This window comes from Melospiza melodia, chromosome 9 (genome assembly GCF_035770615.1).
Source record: "Melospiza melodia melodia isolate bMelMel2 chromosome 9, bMelMel2.pri, whole genome shotgun sequence".
NCBI classification, from domain to species: Eukaryota; Metazoa; Chordata; class Aves; order Passeriformes; family Passerellidae; genus Melospiza; species Melospiza melodia.
In genome coordinates this window covers 31,467,671-31,488,509 of record NC_086202.1, presented here as the reverse complement: position 1 = coordinate 31,488,509, position 20,839 = coordinate 31,467,671, and the positions used below count along the sequence as shown (strand labels likewise).

At 54.1% G+C, this 20,839-nt stretch overlaps 2 protein-coding genes across 3 annotated transcripts in view; both read left to right on the top strand.

Moving 5' to 3' along the window:
- PRKG1 (protein kinase cGMP-dependent 1) overlaps positions 1 to 6,179 on the top strand; it is a 389,824-nt gene extending 383,645 nt beyond the window's left edge. For both annotated transcript variants that reach the window (XM_063164082.1, XM_063164081.1), the window contains exon 18: positions 2,231 to 6,179. In XM_063164082.1, the coding sequence (XP_063020152.1) occupies positions 2,231 to 2,329 (99 nt within the window). In that variant the 3' untranslated portion in view covers positions 2,330 to 6,179. The remainder of the gene's footprint in view (positions 1 to 2,230) is intronic.
- Positions 6,180 to 8,173: 1,994 nt separating this feature from the next.
- On the top strand, positions 8,174 to 11,282 carry DKK1 (dickkopf WNT signaling pathway inhibitor 1). The gene is made up of 4 exons (XM_063162866.1): positions 8,174 to 8,365; positions 9,085 to 9,241; positions 9,328 to 9,438; positions 11,032 to 11,282. Exons 1-4 carry the CDS (start codon positions 8,174 to 8,176, stop codon positions 11,280 to 11,282), a joined length of 711 nt encoding a protein of 236 aa, XP_063018936.1.
- The last annotated feature ends 9,557 nt before the right edge of the window (positions 11,283 to 20,839 follow it).

The following is a 20,839-nucleotide window of genomic DNA, read 5'->3' as shown; positions in this document are numbered from 1 at the left end:
ATTGCTCCATCCTGCAGCTCCTGCAGAAGGGGCAGGCCCAGCTCCAGGGGCTGAGTCTGCCATCCCAAAGTTTGCTTAAGGAAAGAGCAGGAGGGTTTCCATCCCCCCCTTTTAACCCTGTGGGATGCAGGAGTTGCTGGAGCCAGTGGGGAAAGCAGGACTTGGCAAATCTCTCCCATAACAACTCAGAAATGTTTTAGAGATCAAAGCTGGGTTGGTTGGGTTTTTTTTTCTTTTAAGCTCAAGCTATGAGTGTGGTTTGGGTTAGAAGGGACCTTTGAGATCATCCAGTTCCATCACCTTCAATGGCATCTTCCACTGTCCCAGGTTGCTCCAAGCCTGGCCTTGGTGTGTTTTTAATGCCAATTCATTCATCAGCAGGATCACATTGCAAGTCAGGCAATAAAGTCAAGTTTGCTCCTTCACAGCTGCAATTCCTGCTTTAGGAACGCAGGATGTCCATGTAGCCTGAAAAAAAACCCCAGGATGTCTTCCTTACTGGTTTTGGTGGATTTTTAATTTAGGAGGAGCATTTCCCATGCTGCTCTTACCCCACACAGCAAGGCTGACTGGAATAGATGGGAACATCATTGCCTCTTCCAGGAGAGCTCCAGGCTGGCCCTAATCCTGCTCCAACCCATCTTATCCTCTCCCTGAGCTCTTGGGAGCACAGCTCCTCCAGACCTGCTCCTGAGACCCTCTCCAAACCCATGAACTCTGAATTTTGCCAACCCCAGAGCTGGCAATCCTACTCCAGCTCGTTTTCCACAAGTTCTTTTGGCAAAGTCCCAACTGCCATTCTGAAAAGGGTCCCAAAATACAGCTCTGGTGGCAGACATCCCCTTTTCCTTCAACCCACCTCTCCTTGTTAGCTGGGAAAGAGCCAGCAGGACTAAACATACAGATCGGTTAATTTTTCTTCTTTTAAAAAAGGCTTTTCTCTTAAACTCTCATTTCTTACACGGCTGTGCCAGTAAGGCAATCAAAGAGCTCTTGTTCCATGGGATTTTTGGAAAGATCCCAATTTACAACCTGCTGCTAGGACACTGCTGAGCCTTGATATCACAGCTGGAATCTGTGATTTTACCTCTCCTTAAAAGCTCAGGACTCTGCCAAAGATGAGCTGAGCAAGCAAAGGGTGAAGGAGCCCCAACAAAGTCAACAGATCCAGATAATTCAAAAGAAATGAAGATTTTGTAGGGTGGGGTTTTTTTCCAAAAAGAGTTCCATAATCCTGATTTGCCCCAAAAGCTGTTCAGCAGCAGGAAAATGCTGATGCAGTTGGGCAGCACATTAAATGTAGGACTGCAGTTGGAACTCCTGTCTTTTCCCAAGGTGTGCAGCAGCATCCAAAATCAAATGGGAATCTCAGGAGGGTTAACAAGGCCAAGTGGGTTGGGGCAACCCCTGAGATCAATCCAGGTTGGATACGGAGAAAAAAATATTCCTGGGAGGGTGGGCAGGCCCTGGCACAGGGTGCCCAGAGCAGCTGTGGCTGCCCCTGGATCCCTGGAAATGCCCAAGGTTGGACTTTGGGGTTTGGAGAAATCTGGGACAGTGGAAGGTGTGGCAGGGTGGGACTGTATGAGACTTTAAGGTCCCTTCCTACCCAAACCATTCCAGAATTCTGGGATTCAATGATTGTCAGTTGCCCCCTGGCTCAGGCTCTTCCCAGATGTAATGACTGAAAACAGCAGCAAGTGTTTTCCTGCTCTGGGTAAAGCTTAAAGTATTAAATTTCTGGTAAGACTCTCATTGATTTGGGCTGGAGAGTTGCTGGTTTCCCCTTAAACGGTTTATTCTTTTTTATTGTCTTGACTTTATCAAGTCCTCACTGTAAGAAAGTTTCCTTTGCTGTCACAAAGCAGGAAAACCATAAATTCTATAGCCAGGGTAGATTTCAAATGTTGCAATTTGCGAAAAAGAAATGGGCTTGGCCTTCATCCTGGGAAGATGGGTTTCTCTGGAAGGATCCAATGTCAGGAAACTCCAAGGCAGCATCCTGGATCCATGGATGGGAAATCCTGGGCTCTTTTCCCAGGCCTGTTGTGATAACCTTGTGGCAATGGGTAGGAAAACTCAGGAGAGCAGGGGAGCTGGGGGAAATCCTTGGGAAGGCAGCACTTCCCTGCCTTGCTGGGGAGTCTCTGGGATGCCATGGCTGTGGGATGAAGAGGGAATGCCAACCCTGGGATGAACATCCCCTTCTCTTTGCTCTTCCCCCCCGCAGGTCGCGTCTCCCACGGACACGAGCAACTTTGACAGCTTCCCAGAGGACAGTGACGAGCCACCCCCTGACGACAACTCAGGATGGGACATAGATTTTTAATGTTCTTTCTCTTACCTGCTTCTGCCTTGCTGAGGACAGCTTTTCCTGGGACGTGGCTGCCAGCGGAACGGGAAGACCGGAACGGGGGAGGATTCGTGCTCGGGGTCACCACGATGCCTTGATTGATGCTGCTCCAGTAACTCCAGTGGCATTAGGACTTCTTGCTTAGTGACAATAGTGCTCTCCATGTTTTCTGTTGGAACGTGACCTGGCTTGGGCACGGTGGTCCTGGCACAGAGCCTTGCTCCGGCACAGAACTCCTCTTCTGTGGCCACAGAGATCCTGGCCCACTCTTGATGAGCAGAGTGACAGATCCGTAGAGTAAGAGGCACTTAAATTCCAGCTGCTTTTTTCCCTAGGATCAGTAGTAACTTATGAAGTGCTGCAGCTACTCCAGTGCAGGATTTGGGCTATTCCCACCCTCTGAGCTCCACAGGGCAGCGCTGGAGCCCAGGAGGAGCACGGGCAAAGCGCTCCCGTCACAGCAGTGGGGAATGTGTCCTTTTCCTTCCCTAGCAGTATTCCTGACGAGACTGAATGTTCCCTTCCCTCCTTGTTTTGGAAACATTTTAGCTCAGCCTGGTCAAACAAAAGCACAAGTGCTGCAGATGCTGTCGAGGCAGAGGTTGGGTCGCTTCCCTCACGTGGCAGCGCCGCCTTTGGGCTTCAGTTCTCCTTTCCCTTGGTACCTACACATGCACGGAAAGAGAAAATCATGGAATGAATCCACTGTACATCCCCTGATCTGTTCCACGTCTACTGATCCACTGTACATCCACTGATCTGTTCTACATCTATTGATCCACTGTACATCTATTGATCCCTTTCACATCCATTGATCCATTTCACAGCACTCCAATCACGGCCCTGAACAAAGCAACAGCAGCCCACCTGTCTGATTAGGTATAAAATTAAGGATAAATTGGATAAATTAAGGATAAATTGGATCTTTTTGGGCTCAAAGGGAAAAAAAAGGAGACCTGTGATGTCCTCTCGAGGTGCTACATCCATCCCTCACCTGGGAAGAAGCCTGTCCCTGACCCTTCCTGTCAGGAATATGTAGCAGAGGCTCCGTTCTCCCTTTTGGTGATTCCATGTCTGCATCTCTTCCATGTTTAAAGAATCTCATTAAAATAGAAATCCTGGCTCTGGTGGAACACTGCCAGCAATCCTGGTGCCTCTCCAGGCTAAGGAGCTCCACAGGAAAGTCAGTGGAATTCCATGGGAAGTGGATGTTGGAAGATCCCTGTGAGGTCTCCAGCATGCCAGGTCCCTGTGACTGTGTTTAACACAGGAATGGCCAAATCCATATAGAAAAAAGAACTAGGGAAAACAATATTATCAGGACATGCTTTTCCCTCACTTCTACTGCTTTTCCTTTGCTTGAATTGTCTCCTCTGGTTTATAGGATGCAGCAGAGGGATCCTGTCCTGGGTGCCCATTTGTTGCATACACACAGGACTGAAAGTTCATCCCATTATCCAACAGGAAACATCAGCTTTAGGTCTCTCTGAGAGACCTGGCCCCCCAAAAAAAATCACAGAATCATGGAGTTGGAAGGGACCTTAAAGGTCCTCTCATTCCAGCCCCTGCCATGGGTGAGCAGGTGCTGCCTCCTTTCAATCTCAGCTGCCAAGAGCTGGCCGTGGAAAGATCAAGTCTTGCTGACAAGGACTTTCCCCACATATCACATGGAAAAAGTCTGTTTGTGCAGTAAAAAATTCCTTCCCTGATGCTGAGCCCCAACTCTTTTGCATGTTTTTTATTAAAGTATGTAATCAGAAGGGTATTTTGACAGCGTGGGCCGTGTCTGCTGTTCAGCATGAGCTGGGCTGTGTGACACCTTTGAAACCAGTCTGTGGCTCTGGAATTCCCTGTGTTTCCCAAAGGGTGAGGCCACACCTCTGGCACAGTCACTTCTGCTGTTCTTTAACCATTAAAACTTCGTTTGCCTTCAAAATCACGGGGAAAAGGCAGCACCTGCTGGCTTTTCCACCTTTCCCCAAGGGATGGACAGCACTGAGAGCCAAGGCTGAGCACGAGGGCTAAAACATTCACCAGGCATCTTAAACAGGCCTAACAGCCAAAGGCTTCCCTCCTCACATCCCCCTGGACTTTCCCTCCATGGGGACAGCTTCCTGTAGGAGCTTCTCCCAGGATGGTGGCACCTGATGCAACTGGCAGGCAAGGAGGACAAAGCACGACAAGGATTTGGGGATCAGCCTGAAAGAGCGACAGGAGGGAGGGTCTGGAACGGGCTGAGCAGTTGGGTTTCTTTTTCCTGTCCCTTTTTTTCCTTGTGCCAGGCATGGGAATTGACACCTGCAGCGTGCACTGTGCTGAATCTGAGTTTATTTTGATATCAAACACCTCACTCGACTTCCATGGCCTCCCTCTCCTGAGCATTAACACTTTGCATATGTATATGATAAGCCTTCAGTTATGATAATATATTTAAGTTGCTTTATATATATCTCTATATGTCCACAACAAGGGATTTCCTCTGTGTTTCCACCTCCTGTCCTTATTTGTTTGTCTCCTTTCCTGACCTATGGGACGACAGCGTTTTTAGGGAAGGGGGAATCGGCTCCCATGTTTCCAGAGGGGGCTTTGAGTGGTGTTGTGGCTTCTCCTGGAGCTGCACTGCCCACAGCAAACTCTTCTTCTCCAACAACAGGACCACGAGCAGATATTTCTGTAAATAGGTATTTTCGTGTCGATGTTTTGTGGGTCACACAGGACTTTCTGTTCTTTTCCAGTTCCATGGCATTATTCCTTCATTTCCTTATTTGTAATGTAATGTTTTTAGGTCGAGGTAGACTTGAATCAATGTCATATTTGTCAGTATGATTAAACTTTCTGTCAGCTGTCCTGTTCACCCACCCGTCCCATAGTTCTAGAACGTCACTGGCTATCTGGCATTGTTGCAAGTGCCTTAAATCCATGGCATCTTATTGAGAAAAAGAAAAAAAAGAGACAAATTTGGTGTTATGCTGCATGACAAAGACAAACACACCTCAAACCGTCGTCCTTTCTTAGCTTGCTGCGTTTTACAGTTCTTTCTGCTACCGATTTCTAAGCCTTTATTATCTGATCTCGATGAATTCCAGAAATGATGACGTCGTTCTCTGATTTCTGTTCAATGTACCAGAGCTGTGTATCTGTTAATGAGATACAGAGTCATTTCTGTGAAATGTATAAATGTGATGTGCGGGTCAAATTAATCTCTGACATCCTAGCAGTCCGTAGACAGGTATTCCTGTTTTGCTAAGCTCTGCAGATCCCACCCATCCGTGCTGTCCCACACAGCCCTCCCTGGGGAATCTCCCACACGGGAAAAATCCACCCTGGCAGCATTTTCCTGACCTGAAACCCCGGTGCAAAGACGAGGCTCCTTTGCACCACTCAACCAAACAGGATCTGTGCTTTTCCCTGGGTCCACGGGGATGAGCCCTGGAAGCTCCTCCACAGCTCCCCAGCCCTGACACCGAGACTTGGGCGCTTTTAGGGCTTTCTCAGAAAAAGGGGAAATTCCCATTTGGAGTTGCCTCTCCCCCCAAGTCCCGATTTATGCTTGTTTTACCCCAGCCCTTTGTTTTATACTCTGATTTTCTCTCCTTCCATGGCAGAGGTTTTGTTTGTCGGGCCGATGTCGGCCATCGGCCGCTTGCACTCTTTGGATGTTGGCTGAGGAACTTTTTGGGTTTGTTTTTTGTTTTTTTTTCTTTTTTTTTTTTTCATAAACTTCCATGGCTTTTGTTTCGCTCTGTACTCCCCCTGCAGCTGTAATTGCCGAGTGCCTGTTGTATACTTTATAGAGTTGAAATAAAAATAATTACTTTTGAACGGCTCTCAGTGGTTTTCTTCCAGAGCAGGAGCTGATTTTGGGAGAAATCTTCTGGAAGGTGGTGAAATGTGGGGTTGCAAGGGTTCTGCTCCCACAATTCCCACACAGAGAAGCTGTGGCTGGATCCCTGGAAGTGTCCAAGGCCAGGTTGGACAGGGCTTGGAACACCCTGGGATAATAGAAGGTGTCCCTGCCCATGGCAGTGGGTGGCACTGGATGGGCTTTGATGTCCCTTGCAACTCCAAATCATTCTGTCATTTGATGATGACACACAGGTGAGCAAAAGCTGGGAGAAAGGAGCAACAAAACATCCTCTCAGGAGAGGAATAAATGTGGCAACAGCCCAAGGAGGAGCAGGCAATCACCACCAATCGTTCTGCGGGATGCAGCAATCATAGGTCGAAGTTAATAATGCAATAAAAACCTCAGGGTGACGTGGCCCTCACCTGAAACCGCCAGGGGAACACCGAGATTTCGGGGCGAGGCGTGGCTCTCGTTATTCCAGGCTAAAAATAGGGAAGGCAGGAGGGGTGGCCGGGCTGTGCCGGGGATGTCGCCCGGCCGTGACTCAGCCGCTGCTGACGGCACCTGCCCGCCGTGCTCCCGAAACCTTCCCAGGCAATTATTAGCCCGGCTTGAGCCATCCGGGGCTGGAACAGCTGATAGTGGATACCGGGACAGCGATACCGGGAGAGCGGGGGGGGCGTTCACTGCAGGAATTGCCGCGTCCGGGATCCCCCACCCCGGGGATTTGAGTGGCGCTGCTCCGGCTCTTTGCATTCTCATTTAAACCAAGCAGAGAAAAGAAATAACCAGGAGCCGGGAAAAGCCGGGTTAATTAACGGGGGTTAATTAATTTGAGTTAATTACCGGAGCGGGGAGTGGGGGCGCGATGGCGCGGCGGGGCCGCCAGGGGGCGCCCTGGGGCCGCTCTGCCCCGGTGGGGGAATGGGATGGGGGGGGGAAGGAGGGAATAGGGAGGGAAAAATGGGAATGGGGGGGGGAAATTGGGAAAGGAGGGGGGGGCGACGCCTTTGATGTCCCCGCATCAAAGGGCCCGCAGCTCCCCCCCACGGCCCCGGCTGGGGTCAGGGGAGCAGGGGGAGGACAGCGAGAATCCCGCCGTGTGTCCCCCCCGCGCCATCCCCGTGTCCCCGCACAGCGCCCGGCGCGGGGGGATGGATGCGGAGCAGCCCCTCTCCTTTCCTTTCCTTTCCTGCCCCGCTCCTCTCCTTTCCTGCCCCGCTCCTCTCCTTTCCTGCCCCGCTCCTCTCCTTTCCTGCCCCTCTCCTCTCCTTTCCTGCCCCGCTCCTTTCCTGCCCCGCTCCTTTCCTGCAAGGCTGCGCTGGCGCCAGGAAGGACGCGGGGGAGGCGGCGGGGAGAGGGGAGGGAGACTCAGAGGAGACCAAAGGACGGACTCTGCCATCGGGGGAGGGCGGGGGGCTCTGTGCACCCACAGCGGCTCCCACCCACCGCGGGTGGGGGCTTGCACAGGGGGGAGCGTCCCCCCCGTCCCTCCTGCCCGTCCCCTCCGTCGGGCGCGCCCGGCTGGAGACAGCGGCGGCGTCGGGGAGTGCGGAGCATCTGGCCGGGACCCGGGGGAGGAGGAGGGATGCTGCTGGATGGGATGGGATGGGATGGGATGGGATGGGATGGGATGGGGGGGTGGTCTGCCCTCGCCCTTGCGAAACCCCCTCCGACCAATGTGGGAGCCCTCGGGGCGGGGTGGGGGCGGCTTTGGGGGCTCACGGGCACAGCCTCTCCCCGCCGGGAACGCTTTGAAATCGCAGCCGGCGGGCCCCCCGCCCCGAGGGGGCGGGCAGGAGGCAGCCCCGGGGGTATAAAGGCGGCGCAGGAGCGCAGGAGCCGCTGCTGGCGGCTCGCTGCTGCTGCTGCTGCTGTTGCTGCTGTTGCTGTTGTTGCTGTTGTTGCTGTTGCTGCTGCTGCTGCTGCTGCTCGGGGACTCTGCGGGCACGGCGGGCACGGCGGGCACCACGATGCGGGGGCTGGTGGCGCTGCTGGCGGCGCTGAGCTGCGCGGCCCCGGCGGGGCGGGCGGCGGCGCCCGGGGCTGCCCTGAGCTCCAACGCCATCAAGGGACCCCCCCCGGGAGGGGCGGCGGAGACCAGCGCCGCCCCCGCAGCCCCGTTCGACGGCAGCAATAAGGCACCGCCGGCCGCCACCCGACAGGTGAGAGAGAGCGGGGATGGAGCGGCGGGACAGCGGGGATGCAGGGGGACACACCGGGAGTGGAGATGGGGACACACAGCGGGGATGGAGCGGCGGGACAGCGGGGATGGAGGGGGACACACACTGGGAGTGGAGATGGGGACACACAGCGGGGATGGAGCGGGATACACATCGGGAATAGAGGGACACACACCGGGGGATGGAGAGAGACACACAGAGGGGATGGATGGGACCCGTCGGGGACGGAGTGGAGGGACCCGTTTGGGATGAAGGGCGGGACGTCGGGGATGAGCACACCCACACCGGGAGATGGAGAAGGGGACACAAGCGATGGAGGGGACACCGGGGGTGGAAGGGACAGAAGAGGGGGGGGGGGATGGATGGATGGATGGATGGATGGATGGATGGATGGATGGATGGATGGATGGATGGATGGATGGATGGATGGATGGATGGAGGGACACTCCGGGGATGGAGAGGGGGACACCAGCGATGGAGGAGAGGCACGCACCGGATGATGGGGACAAAGACACACGGGGTGGAGTGGGGACGCCTCGGGGATGGAGGGGACACCGGGGACGGAGGCTGTGAGTGACACACGGGGGATGGATGGAGCGGCGGCGCCGGGGATTGCAGAGGGAACCCCCCGGCGATGGAGAGGGGTGACACTCGGGGATGGCATCACCCCGCTGATCCGCCGCCCCCTCTGTGTCCCCCAGCCTTTCCCGTGCACCGAGGACGAGGAGTGCGGCCCCGAGGAGTTCTGCGGGAGCGCGGCCCGCGGCGGGGGAGCCCCGCTGTGCCTGGGCTGCCGGCGGCGCCGCAAGCGCTGCCTGCGCGATGCCATGTGCTGCCCCGGCATGAGCTGCAGCAACGGTGAGGGCCCGGCGCGCCCGGGCAGGGGCTGGGGATGGGGCCGGGCAGGGTCCCAGGCGTGGCTGACAGCCCCCATGTCCCCGCAGGGCTCTGCACGCCCCTGGAGCCGCCGCACGGAGCGGCCGAGCTGGACGAGACGGGCACCGAGGCGCTGCCCCGACGGACGCCCGCTCCCGCCTGGCTGCCCACGGCCAAAGGTGAGGTGTCCCGGCTGCTGGCACCCCCTGTCCCGCCTGAGGCTGCCCTCCTGCCCTGCTGTATCCTGGGCGTCGATCCGGGCTGCACCCCTGCCCTGAGATCGGGCCGGGATGCCCATCCTGCATCACTGTCCCCCGTGGGATCGCTCTGGGATGCTTCCCTTTCCCTCCTGTCCCCTTTGAGATTTCTCTGCGATGCCTCCAGCCCCACTGTCTCCAGAAGCCAAACCCGGGATGCCTCCCTTTCCCTCCTATCCCCTTTGGGATCGCTCCTGGATTTTTCCTTTCCCTCCTGTCCCTTTGGGATCACTGCGAGATTTCTCCCTTTCCCTCCAGTCCACTTCAGGATCACTCTGGGATGCCCCCTGCCCTACTAACTCCAGAAGCCAAACCCGGGATGCCATCCTTCCCTCCCATCCCCCTTGGCATCGCTCTGGGATGCCTCCCTTTCCTTCCTATCCCCTTTGGGATCACTCTTGGATGCCTCCTTTCCCTCCTGTCCCCTTTGGGATCGCTCCTAGATGCCTCCTTTCCTTTCTCTCCCCTTTGGGATCACTCCAGGATGCCCATCCTTCCCTCCTGTCTCCCTTGGGATCACTCCTGGATGCTTCCCTTTCCCTCCTGTCCCCTTTGGGATCGCTCCTAGATGCCTCCTTTCCTTTCTCTCCCCTTTGGGATCACTCCAGGATGCCCATCCTTCCCTCCTGTCTCCCTTGGGATCACTCCTGGATGCTTCCCTTTCCCTCCTGTCCCCTTTGGGATTGCTCTGGGATGCCCCCCAGCCCGACTAACTCCAGAAGCCAAACCCGGGATGCCCATCCTTCCCTCCTGTCCCCCTTGGGGATCACTCCTGGATTTCTCCTTTCCCTCTTGTCCCCCTTGGGCTCACTCCTGCATGCCTTGTTTTCCTCCTATCCCCTTTGGGATCACTCCTGGATGCCTCCTTCCCCTCCTGTCCCCTTTGGCATGGCTCCTGTCTCCTTTGGGATCTCTCCGGGATGCCCATCCTTCCCTCCTGTCCCCTTTGGGATCACTCCTGGATGCCTCCTTTCCCTCCTGCCCCCTTTGGGATGGCTCTGGGGATGCCTCCTTTCCCTCCTGTCCCCTTTGGGATCACTCCTGGATGCCTCCTTCCCCTCCTGTCCCCTTTGGCATGGTTCTTGTCTCCTTTGGGATCTCTCCGGGATGCCCATCCTTCCCTCCTGTCCCCTTTGGGATCACTCCTGGATGCCTCCTTTCCGTCCTGTCCCCTTTGGGATCACTCCTGGATGCCTCCTTTCCCTCCTGCCCCCTTTGGGATGGCTCTGGGGATGCCTCCTTTCCCTCCTGTCCCCTTTGGGATCACTCCTGGATGCCTCCTTTCCCTCCTGCCCCCTTTGGGATGGCTCTGGGGATGCCTCTCCTGCACCTTTATCCCCCATGGGATCACTCTGGGATGGCTCCTGTCCCCCGTGGGATCACTCCGGGATGCCCCAGCCCCACTATCTCCAGAAGCCCAACCCGGGATGCCCCCCCTTGCCCTTGGGGTGGCCCGGGATGTCCCCCCGGTGTCCCCTGGGCCCGGCTGAGCGTCCCCTCCGTGTCCCCCCGCAGGAGAGGAGGGCGATTTCTGCCTGCGCTCGTCGGACTGCGCGGCCGGGCTGTGCTGCGCCCGCCACTTCTGGTCCAAGATCTGCAAGCCGGTGCTGCGGGAGGGGCAGGTGTGCACCCGGCACCGCCGGAAAGGCTCGCACGGCCTCGAGATCTTCCAGCGCTGCCAGTGCGCCGAGGGGCTGGCGTGCCGCGGGCAGCGGGAGCACGGCCCGGCCGACGCGTCCCGCCTGCACACCTGCCAGCGCCACTGACCGACACACGGACACACGGACAGATGGACGCCTGCCAGCGCCACCGACCGACACACGGACGGACAGGTGCACACCTGCCAGCGCCACTGACAGACACACGGACACACGGACAGACAGGTGGAAGCCTGCCAGCGCCACTGACAGACACACGGACACGCGGACAGACAGGTGGACGCCTGCCAGCGCCACTGACCGACACACGGACACGCGGACAGACAGGTGGACGCCTGCCAGCGCCACTGACTGACACACGGACGGACAGGTGCACACCTGCCAGCGCCACTGACAGACACACGGACACACGGACAGACAGGTGGAAGCCTGCCAGCGCCACTGACAGACACACGGACACGCGGACAGACAGGTGGACGCCTGCCAGCGCCACTGACCGACACACGGACACGCGGACAGATGGACGCCTGCCAGCGCCACTGACAGACACACGGATGGACACGTGGACAGGGACACACACAGACAGACAGACAGACAGGTGCCGGCGGCGCCGAACCACACGCGGACAGACAGACGGACACGTGCCGGCGGCGCTGAGCCACACACGGACGGACAGATGGACACGCTGAGCCACACACGGACGGACAGATGGACACGCGGACAGACAGGCGGACAGGTGCCGGCGGCACTGAGACACACACGGAGACGCGGAGAGACGGACGGACGCGTGCCGGCGGTGCTGAGCGACAGCACATGGACAGACAGACGGACAGGTGCCGGCAGCGTTGAGTGACAGACGGACAGGCAGACGGACAGGTACCGGCGGCACTGAGAGACACACAGACAGACAGATGGACAGGTGCCGGCGGCACTGAGCGACAACACACGGACAGACGGACGGACAGGTGCCGGCGGCACCGAGAGACACGCAGACACACGGACGGGACAGATGGACGCGTCCCCGTCTCGCCTCCGCACGTGGCGGTGACACTGAGCGACACGCGGACGGGACAGACAGACGGACAGGTGCCGGCGGTACTGAGCGACACGCGGACGGGACAGACAGACGGACAGGTGCCGGCGGTACTGAGCGACACGCGGACGGGACAGACAGACGGACAGGTGCCGGCGGCACTGAGCGACACGCGGACGGGACAGACAGACGGACAGGTGCCGGCGGTACTGAGCCACACGCGGACGGGACAGACAGACAGACGGACAGGTGCCGGCGGCACAGAGGCGACGCGCGGACGGGACAGACAGACAGACAGACGGACAGGCTCCGGCGCGGCCGGAGCGAAGGTTGTTTCTCAAGGGAACTTCTCCTCAGCGACTCCTTGCAGTACGTTACTGTGTTGTGAATACTCGAGCGGGCACTTAGCCGCGCACGGCGCCGGGGCTCCCAGGGACTGCCTGCCAACGCGGTGGCATTTTGTGCTCTCCCCGCGCTCCGGCCGCGGCTTTGGGCACACGCTGGGCTTTTCTGGACGCCCCCGAGTGCGTGCGAGCGAATAAACTCTGTAAATTCACCCCGAGCTGCCTCCAGCCCTGCCCGGGGAGGAGAGATGGGGCGGGGGGTTCATCCTCAGCATCCCACGGGAATGGGAAGGGTTGGCGCTGGGATGGTTGGAATTCCTGTTTAGGGATTCCCTGGTGCCCTCTGGAGGAGAGGGAGCGCGGTCGGGGCTCTGGGAAGGGCCCTGGCAGCAGAATCCCTGTCCCTGCTTCTGGGAGGGAGGAGGGAGCGAGGCATCACTCCCGCACCGACCACGGGTGCTGCCCATCTCGACCTTGCTCCATGCACAATAAAGATTTATTTTTCCCTTCATTTTATGGTTGTTCCTGTGGCTCTTCAGCATTTCGGGGTGGCTTGGAGGGAGGGAAAGCTGCCAGCACACATTTTCCCCCACCCCTGTTTCAGGTGAGTGGGGAGCTCGGGGCTGCAGATGCATCCCTGCAACCTGGGGAAGGGGCTCGGGGTGCAAAACCTTCCCTGGACACCCCAAAAACGCTTTGCACCCAATCCCAAACCCAGCATAGTAAGGCATAGGGGAGCATCCCTCAAATGCTGCCTGCTCGTGGGTGTTTGGTGCCTTTGGGGTTGGTGCTGCCTCTTTAGGGCATTGAATTCCCTGGAGGACGTGGGGTTGTGGAATAGCAGCCCCACTGCAGCTCTGGCAGTGCTGAACCAAGTAAATGTACAGGAGGGAGAAGAGCCCCAGGGAAAGATGATTCCCAGCTTCCTTCCAGCTCTGGAAGTGGCTGAGAACAGCCCAAACTGCCCCAAACTGGAGGGTGAAACACTGATGGTCCTTAAACCACCCGAACCCACCCTTAAAGTCTCTCTGGAGCAGCTTTTAATGGAGTCACAGCTTGAACTGGGGGTTGAAGCAGCCCCTGAAAGAGTTCCCGGCTCAGAGGCTGGAGTTATTGTGCTTGAATCGTCATTCCAGGCTGTGAAATTAAAACAAAATAAATAAAAATAATTTTTAAAAGAGTGGTTAGAGTAATTTTTTAAATTATGCTTTAAAAAATTAAAAAGATTGCACAACATACATAATAATATAATTAATTATCATCATAACATTATGCCCACTAACAGTCAGTGGCACTGGGACCTGGCTAAGAAAAGCACCAGGAACTGTTCAGATGGGTTCAAACCTGCCATCAACAGTGTCACATTTTATCCCTAGCACATTTAAACCACTGTCATTAGGGTCAGGGCTTTTTCTCCAGAGAGTGAGAGGGACCAGCACAGCTTTGACACCTCTGCAGGCAAGGAAAAATATTCTTGTGGGGCATTAAACACCATTTCTTGTCCTCTTGGGTACATCTTTGTCCTCCGTCCTCTTTTGTTTTGTTCAGGTTAGCCATCTCCACACTTGTTCTTGCTTCTTGTGCTTTGACATTCTTCATTTCCCAGCATGGAGAAGTAAAAAATAGCATTTTTATCAGCAAGAGGAGCTCAGGTCAGCCCTGGTTGCATCTGTGTCCCGTGGTCTGTGCCCAGCAGGATGGATGCTACCACAGACCTCTCCAGAATCATTAATTTCATGGATAGATTCCACAAAAACAATGGTTTTGATGGGTTTTATTCCCTCCTTTCCCTCTTTACCACATCGGCAGTCAGGATCTCTCTTCCCATTCCTGCCCCTTTTGGACTTGTAGGGTTTGTTCTTTAGGTAAATCCAAGAGGCTGGATTTAGTAAATCCAAGACATTTGATTTAGTAACATCCCTTAGGAAAAAAAAAAAATAATGAGAATATGACCCTGCGACTGTTAAGATTAAACAAAAGCTGTTCCTGAAGGGAAGGATTTCAGCTTTCCCTTGGCCCTGAGCATGGTTCTGTCCCCAAAACCGGAACCCACTCAAGGTCTGCATCATCTTGGGAAGTCAAACACCGCTCCAGCAGCTGAGGAATGGGGATAAACAGCCCCTGAGCCCTGGGGATGTGGTCACAGGGAGAAGCAAAGGCTGCTGTGTCCCCTTTCCCATGGAAGTGTGGGTGGGTGGCAGTGGCATTCCCTGGGGAATGGGCAGGTGACATCACCAAGGGCCCCCCTGGATCCTTCCCCACAGTGACAGATTCTCCTTATCAAAAATGCCTGAACAAATCCCTTGCCAGCCCAAAACAAACCCAACAACAACAACAACAATTAAAAAAAAGGCCTGTGGGAAGTAGAAAATATAAAACTTGGGGAAAAAATGGAATGTGTGGAGCCTCTGAGTCTGGCCTGGTTGGTGTGTCCTGTCTGGGTCCCCTGCTCTGATCCACAGGGAAGGAGTGAGAAACCCCAGCCTTCAGCTCCTGACACACAAAGCAGTGACCCCAGCTGGGAAAGGCATCTCAGGATGCACTTCCACACCAGTCCAATTTAATTTTTTCCCACCAAAAAATATAGGAAAGCCCCCTTTTTTCCTAAGCAAGAGGAGAGTAAATAAAAGCAGCAGGTTTTGGTGGATGGAGAGCTTTGGCGCCTCTGCTGTACTCCCTGCTCCTGCTTTCAGGGCTGCAAGAGCTTCAACAAAGCTCTGTGAGGTCCAATATTAATATTTATAATCATAGAAATCTGTAAAGGAGCTTAATGATGCTGGCTGAGCCCAACCTCTCTGTCCCCAGGCTTGGTGGGACCAACATTTCATTCCCTCAATGCTCCTACTCAACCCCAGCATTGTCCCAGAGCATTGGTGGGATTTTAGAGGAGGTTTATTCATGTAAGGTGGTTTTCCTCAGTCAAGGTAAGGCATTATTACAATGGCTTCTGCTGGAAAGAGACACTTTTCACTGTCCCAGGGTGCTCCAAGCTCCATCCAGCCTGGCCTTGGGCACTGCCAGGGATCCAAGGGCAGCCACAGCTGCTCTGGGCACCCTGTGCAGGGAACAATTCCTTCCCAATATCCCATGCAGCCCTGCCAGCTGTCAGTTTGAAGCCATTCCCACTCGTGCTGTCACTCCAAAATCCCTCTCCAGCTCTCCTGGAGCCCCTTTAGGTCCTAAAAGCAGCTCTGGGGTCTTTCAGCCCTTTCTGGACTCTTCTGCACCTCTCAGCTAAAAATCCTAAAGCATCCCAGGATTCCAGTGGCTGCATTAACAGGAATGGTTTGGAGGGGAAATTGGATCTCTCCATGGTTTTCCTGAACTGATTTTCCTGAACCTGAACTTGAGGGGCTCAGGAATCCCTCCAAGGTTTTCCTGAGCTGATTTTCTTGTGCTCTGGATGCAGATTCCAAGGACGTGGATCATCAGAAACCCCCTCTCTGCTGCACTCGGGGACAGTCTGGCACAAAGGAATTAAACATCCAAGGAGGGAGGCTGGGACAATGATTGCTGTCATTTGGGGAGATTTCAGGGAAGCAAATCCCATTTCCTTCTCATTTTCTTCCTAAGTTCTTTCAGGAACCACTTCCACCCCAAGCTGTCACAGACAAACTCGAGAAACTCCCTTTTATTTTTTAATAATTGTTTAGACTCGATGCTCACACCCTCCTCTCTCCCGCTGATCTTTAGGTGGCATTTAAAACTAAGAATGCTAAAAACGCTCGTGTGAGGAATAAAACCTCACACGGAGCAAGAAAGGGTTACAAAACCCCTTAAATCTCCCCGCAGGCATTAAAAGGGAAAAATCCCTGTTGTTTTATCCCCTCCTCTCCTGACACAGAGCAGAATCGGGCTCAGGAAGATGAAACGCAGGCAGCAGGTGGAAACCTTTGTGGCTGTAAGGCAACACGCAAAGCTTTGGGGTGGTTTGGGGTTTGTTTCCCCCTTTATTTGGGGCCGCCTTGTTTTTGGGAGGGGGGAGCTCCCCCACCTGCTGGAGCTGCTCTTTGTCCCGAGGTTTTTAAAGGCGGGCAAACCTTGATCTCGCTCGGGAGGGGAAGCGGAGCATCCAGGTGGTCCAGGTGTGGGATCCCCATGCCCTGCGCTCCTTCAAACGCATCCCCGCTAATCCAACGGGATGTTTATTCCTTTTTTTTTTTTCCCTTCTTTTTTGTCCCTCCTCTCTCAAGCGGCTTTGTTTCCCCTCCCTCAGTGCGGGACTTGTGTCCCTAATTAACACCTTAAGAGGGGTGAGGATAACCGGGATATTTAGGAGGGCGCTTGTGGGCAGAGCTCCTAATCCAGCGCGGCGGAGGGAGGGGACCCATTAGCAGGTGATTTTCGGGAGAATTGGGATCATCAGCATTTAAATGGGCACGGCCTGATGAAAGGCTTGGCTTGGCTGCCGGGGAGCTGAGAGCTCCGGGAGGGATTTCCCCAAATCCCAGGTGTGGGGTGAGGAAAGGGAAACGGCTGTGGGGGGATGGATGGATGGATGGATGGATGGATGGATGGATGGATGGATGGATGGATGGATGGATGGATGGATGGATGGATGGATGGATGGATGGTGGATGATGGATGGATGGATGGATGGATGGATGGATGGATGGATGGATGGATGGATGGATGGATGGATGGATGGAATCATGGATGGATGGATGGTGGATGGAATCATGGATGATGGATGATGGATGGATGATGGATGGATGGATGAATGGATGGAATCATGGATGGATGGATGGATGGAATGATGGATGGATGGATGGATGGATGGATGGATGATGGATGGATGATGGATGGTGGATGGATGATGGATGGATGGATGGAATCATGGATGGAGGGATGGATGGATGATGGATGGATGGATGATGGATGATGGATGGATGGATGAATGGATGAATGGATGGATGGATGGATGATGGATGGATGGATGGATTGATGGATGATGGATGATGGATGGATGGATGGATGGATGGATGATGGATGATGGATGATGGATGGATGGATGGATGGATGGATGGATGGATGGATGGATGGATGGAATCATGGATGGATGGAATCATGGATGGATGGATGGATGATGGATGATGGATGATGGATGGATGGATGGATGGATGGATGATGGATGGATGGATGGATGGAATCATGGATGGACAGAGGGATGGATGAATGGAGGGAGGGATGGATGGAAGCATGGATGGTTGGAGGGATGATAGTAGAATGGATGGATGGATGGATGGATGGATGGAATCATGGATGGATGGAATCATGGATGGAATCATGGATGGAATCATGGATGGATAGAATCATGGATGGATGGATGTTGTGGGGTGAGCAAGGAGCCTGTGTGGGTTTTCCATGAGGAATTGGCACTGTGCCAGTCCAGGAGGGGTTTGAGGATGGCACAAGCAAAGGGGTGAAGGTGCTGCAAAACCCCCAAAGTATTTCATTCCGTTTTTTCCATAATTGGGAACAAAGGATTGTTGCTGTGGTGGAAGGAGGGAGTGATGCATCCTACAGGGGTGGCATTTGGGCTTTGCAGCTTCAATCACCTTTTATTTTGCTTTTTAATATTAAATCCATAGGTGACACAGAGTCAGGATAGATAAATCTGGGCAGAAAAAAATAATCACGGAGTTGTTAAGGCTGGAAAAACCTCTAAGAGCATCCAATCCAATAAAAATCCATTCCAATCAAAATCCAGGCAGGCAACTCAGAAGATATTGCAACTCAGAAGATATTGCAACTCCAGAAGCACAGAGCAGTGGAAAACATGGGATGAGGAGGTGGGAGCGTGTTCCCAGGAAAATGTGGCAGCTGCCAGGTGCCAAAGGGAGGGCAGGAGAGCTCTGGGAGGCTGTAAACAATGCTCAGGACACGACTGAGCGTTATTTTTGTCCTTCCCAATGCAAGGAGGAGCTGGAGTGCCCAGCTCAGAGCAAACCCAGGCTGAGCAGCTGGGGGCCCACAAATAAATCTCCTGGCTGGAGTCACTTGGAGACAAGGGGAATTCGTGGAAGGCAGAAATCTGGGGAGGATTGCTGGCTAGGAAATCTCTAAATGCTCATTATGAGTACTGGGAAAGATCATTCTGGAAGTGTCTGGAGCTGGAGGAGGGTTTATTTAATTAATAATTTAGTTTTTCTTGGATGCTCGCTCCCTAAGGCCTTGTTGAGAAGGTGATCCAGGGCTGCTGTCAGATCCACAGGGAAGTGTTGGTCCTTATTTATTTATCTATAATTTTATTATTTTATCTAGATTTTAAATAATATTTCTATACATTTTATTTATTTATATACAATTTCAAACTAAACACTCCTCTGAAACACGTAATTGGTTGAAGATGCTGATTTTGAGAGGAAAAAGGGATTTTTCTGGTGGGAAGTGTGGCAGGGATTGAGATGAGGCGATCTCTCAGGTCCATCCTCCTGTGGCAGGACAGGTTCTTGTCTTTGACATTTGATATAAATAATTAATTCCAAATATTTGATAAAAATATTTTTATCAAAATATTGATTAAAATTTTAAAAATTGAAATATTTTATCTTATCGTGCCTGGTTTAATATTTCTGGGGCTTATGGAACTGGGTTTAAAATACACCAATGCCACCATCAATCAGTAAAGAATGAGATGATTTTTAAGGTTTTTTTCATCCCTGGGTATGGATTTTTATGGCATAAACAGAAGGGCAAAGAGTTGAAAGACACAGCCCATGATTGTTTCCCTTTCTCTATTTTTTTAAATTAATCATGAGAGCCACAGATGAAAGTATTGCTATACTACATCGACCTTCCTTTAATTCTCTATTTTCCATTAATTTATGGGAGGGGGTTTGTAGCTTCACCACCAGTGCAGGTGACCCTTGAAATTGCCAACTTCCAATTTGGGGAGAAGTTGGACAATCCTGGAAGTCTCAGACCTCACTCTTCTATTTCTGAACACCTAGATTCGCACAAAGAACAATAAATCCAAACCATAATGATTTTTATTTAATTTATTTTAGCATCTCTCCATTGAACGGGGATGGTTTCAAAGTTTGGGGTGGCCCTAAGGTGTGTGAGCAGTTTTGGGGTGTCCCTAAAGTGTGTGAGGAGCTCTCTGCAGGTTTGGGACACGCCAAGGTGTGTGTGAGGATGTCCCTGGTGGTTTGGGGTGTCCTCAAGGTGTGGGAGCAGGTCCCTGAGAGTTTGGGGGGGCCCCAAAATATGTGAGGAGGTCCCTGCCAATTTGGGGCACCCCAAGCTTTGTGAGGCTGTCCATGGTGGCTTGGGGTGACCCCAAGGCATGTGAGCAGATCCCTGTTTCTTTGGGGTGGTCCCCAGATGTGTGAGGCTGTCCCTGGTGGTTTGGGGTGTCCCCCAGGTGTGTGTGAGGGTGTCCCTGATGTTTTGGGGCACCCCAAGGTTTGTTCCTTGTTTCTTTGGGGTGGCCCCCAGATGTGTGATGAGGTCCCTGGTGTTTTGAGGTGGCCCCAAGCTGTGTGAGGCAGTCTGCAGGTTTAGGACACCCCAAGATGTGTGAAGAAGTCCCTGGTGATTTGGGGCACATCAAAGTATGTGAGCAGGACCCTGTTTCTTTGGGGTGACCCCAGGTGTGTGTGAGGATGTCCCTGATGTTTTGGAGCACCCCAAGCCATGTGAGCAGGCTCCTGGTGCTTTGGGGTGACTCCAAGATATGCGAGGCCATCTCGACAGGTTTGGGACACCCCGAGGTGTGTGAGGAGGTCCGTGCAGGTTTGGGGCACCCCAAGCTGTGTGAGGCTGTCTCTGGTGGTTTGGGGCACCCCAAGGTGTGTGTGAGGGTGTCCCTAATGGTTTGGAGCACCCCAAGCTGTGTGAGCTGGTCCCTGGTGTTTTGGGGTGTCCAAGATGTATGAGGCTATCTCTGTAGGTTTGGGACACCCCAAGATGTGTGAGGATGTCCCTGATGGTTTGGGGTGTCCCCCAGGTGTTTGAGGAGGTCCGTGCAGGTTTGGGGCACCCCGAGGTGTGTGAGGATGTCCCTGATGGTTTGGGGTGTCCCCCAGGTGTGTGAGCAGGTCCCTGCAGGTGTGGGGTGTCCCCAGGCCACCCTTCCCTCTCTCAGTGTCTGGGCCATCCCAGCTCTCTCTCCCAGTGGGTTTGGGGCCGTGCCAGCAGCGCTGCCTGCCCAGAAATGACCATGGCAGGGATGAGTGATGGCCACGGCACTGCCAGCCCCGCTCCTGCCCCTGTTAGGAGCCCTGCTCTGTGCACACCAGGACCCTCCTCGGGGAGGAGGGGAGGGAAGAGCCTGGAGCTGC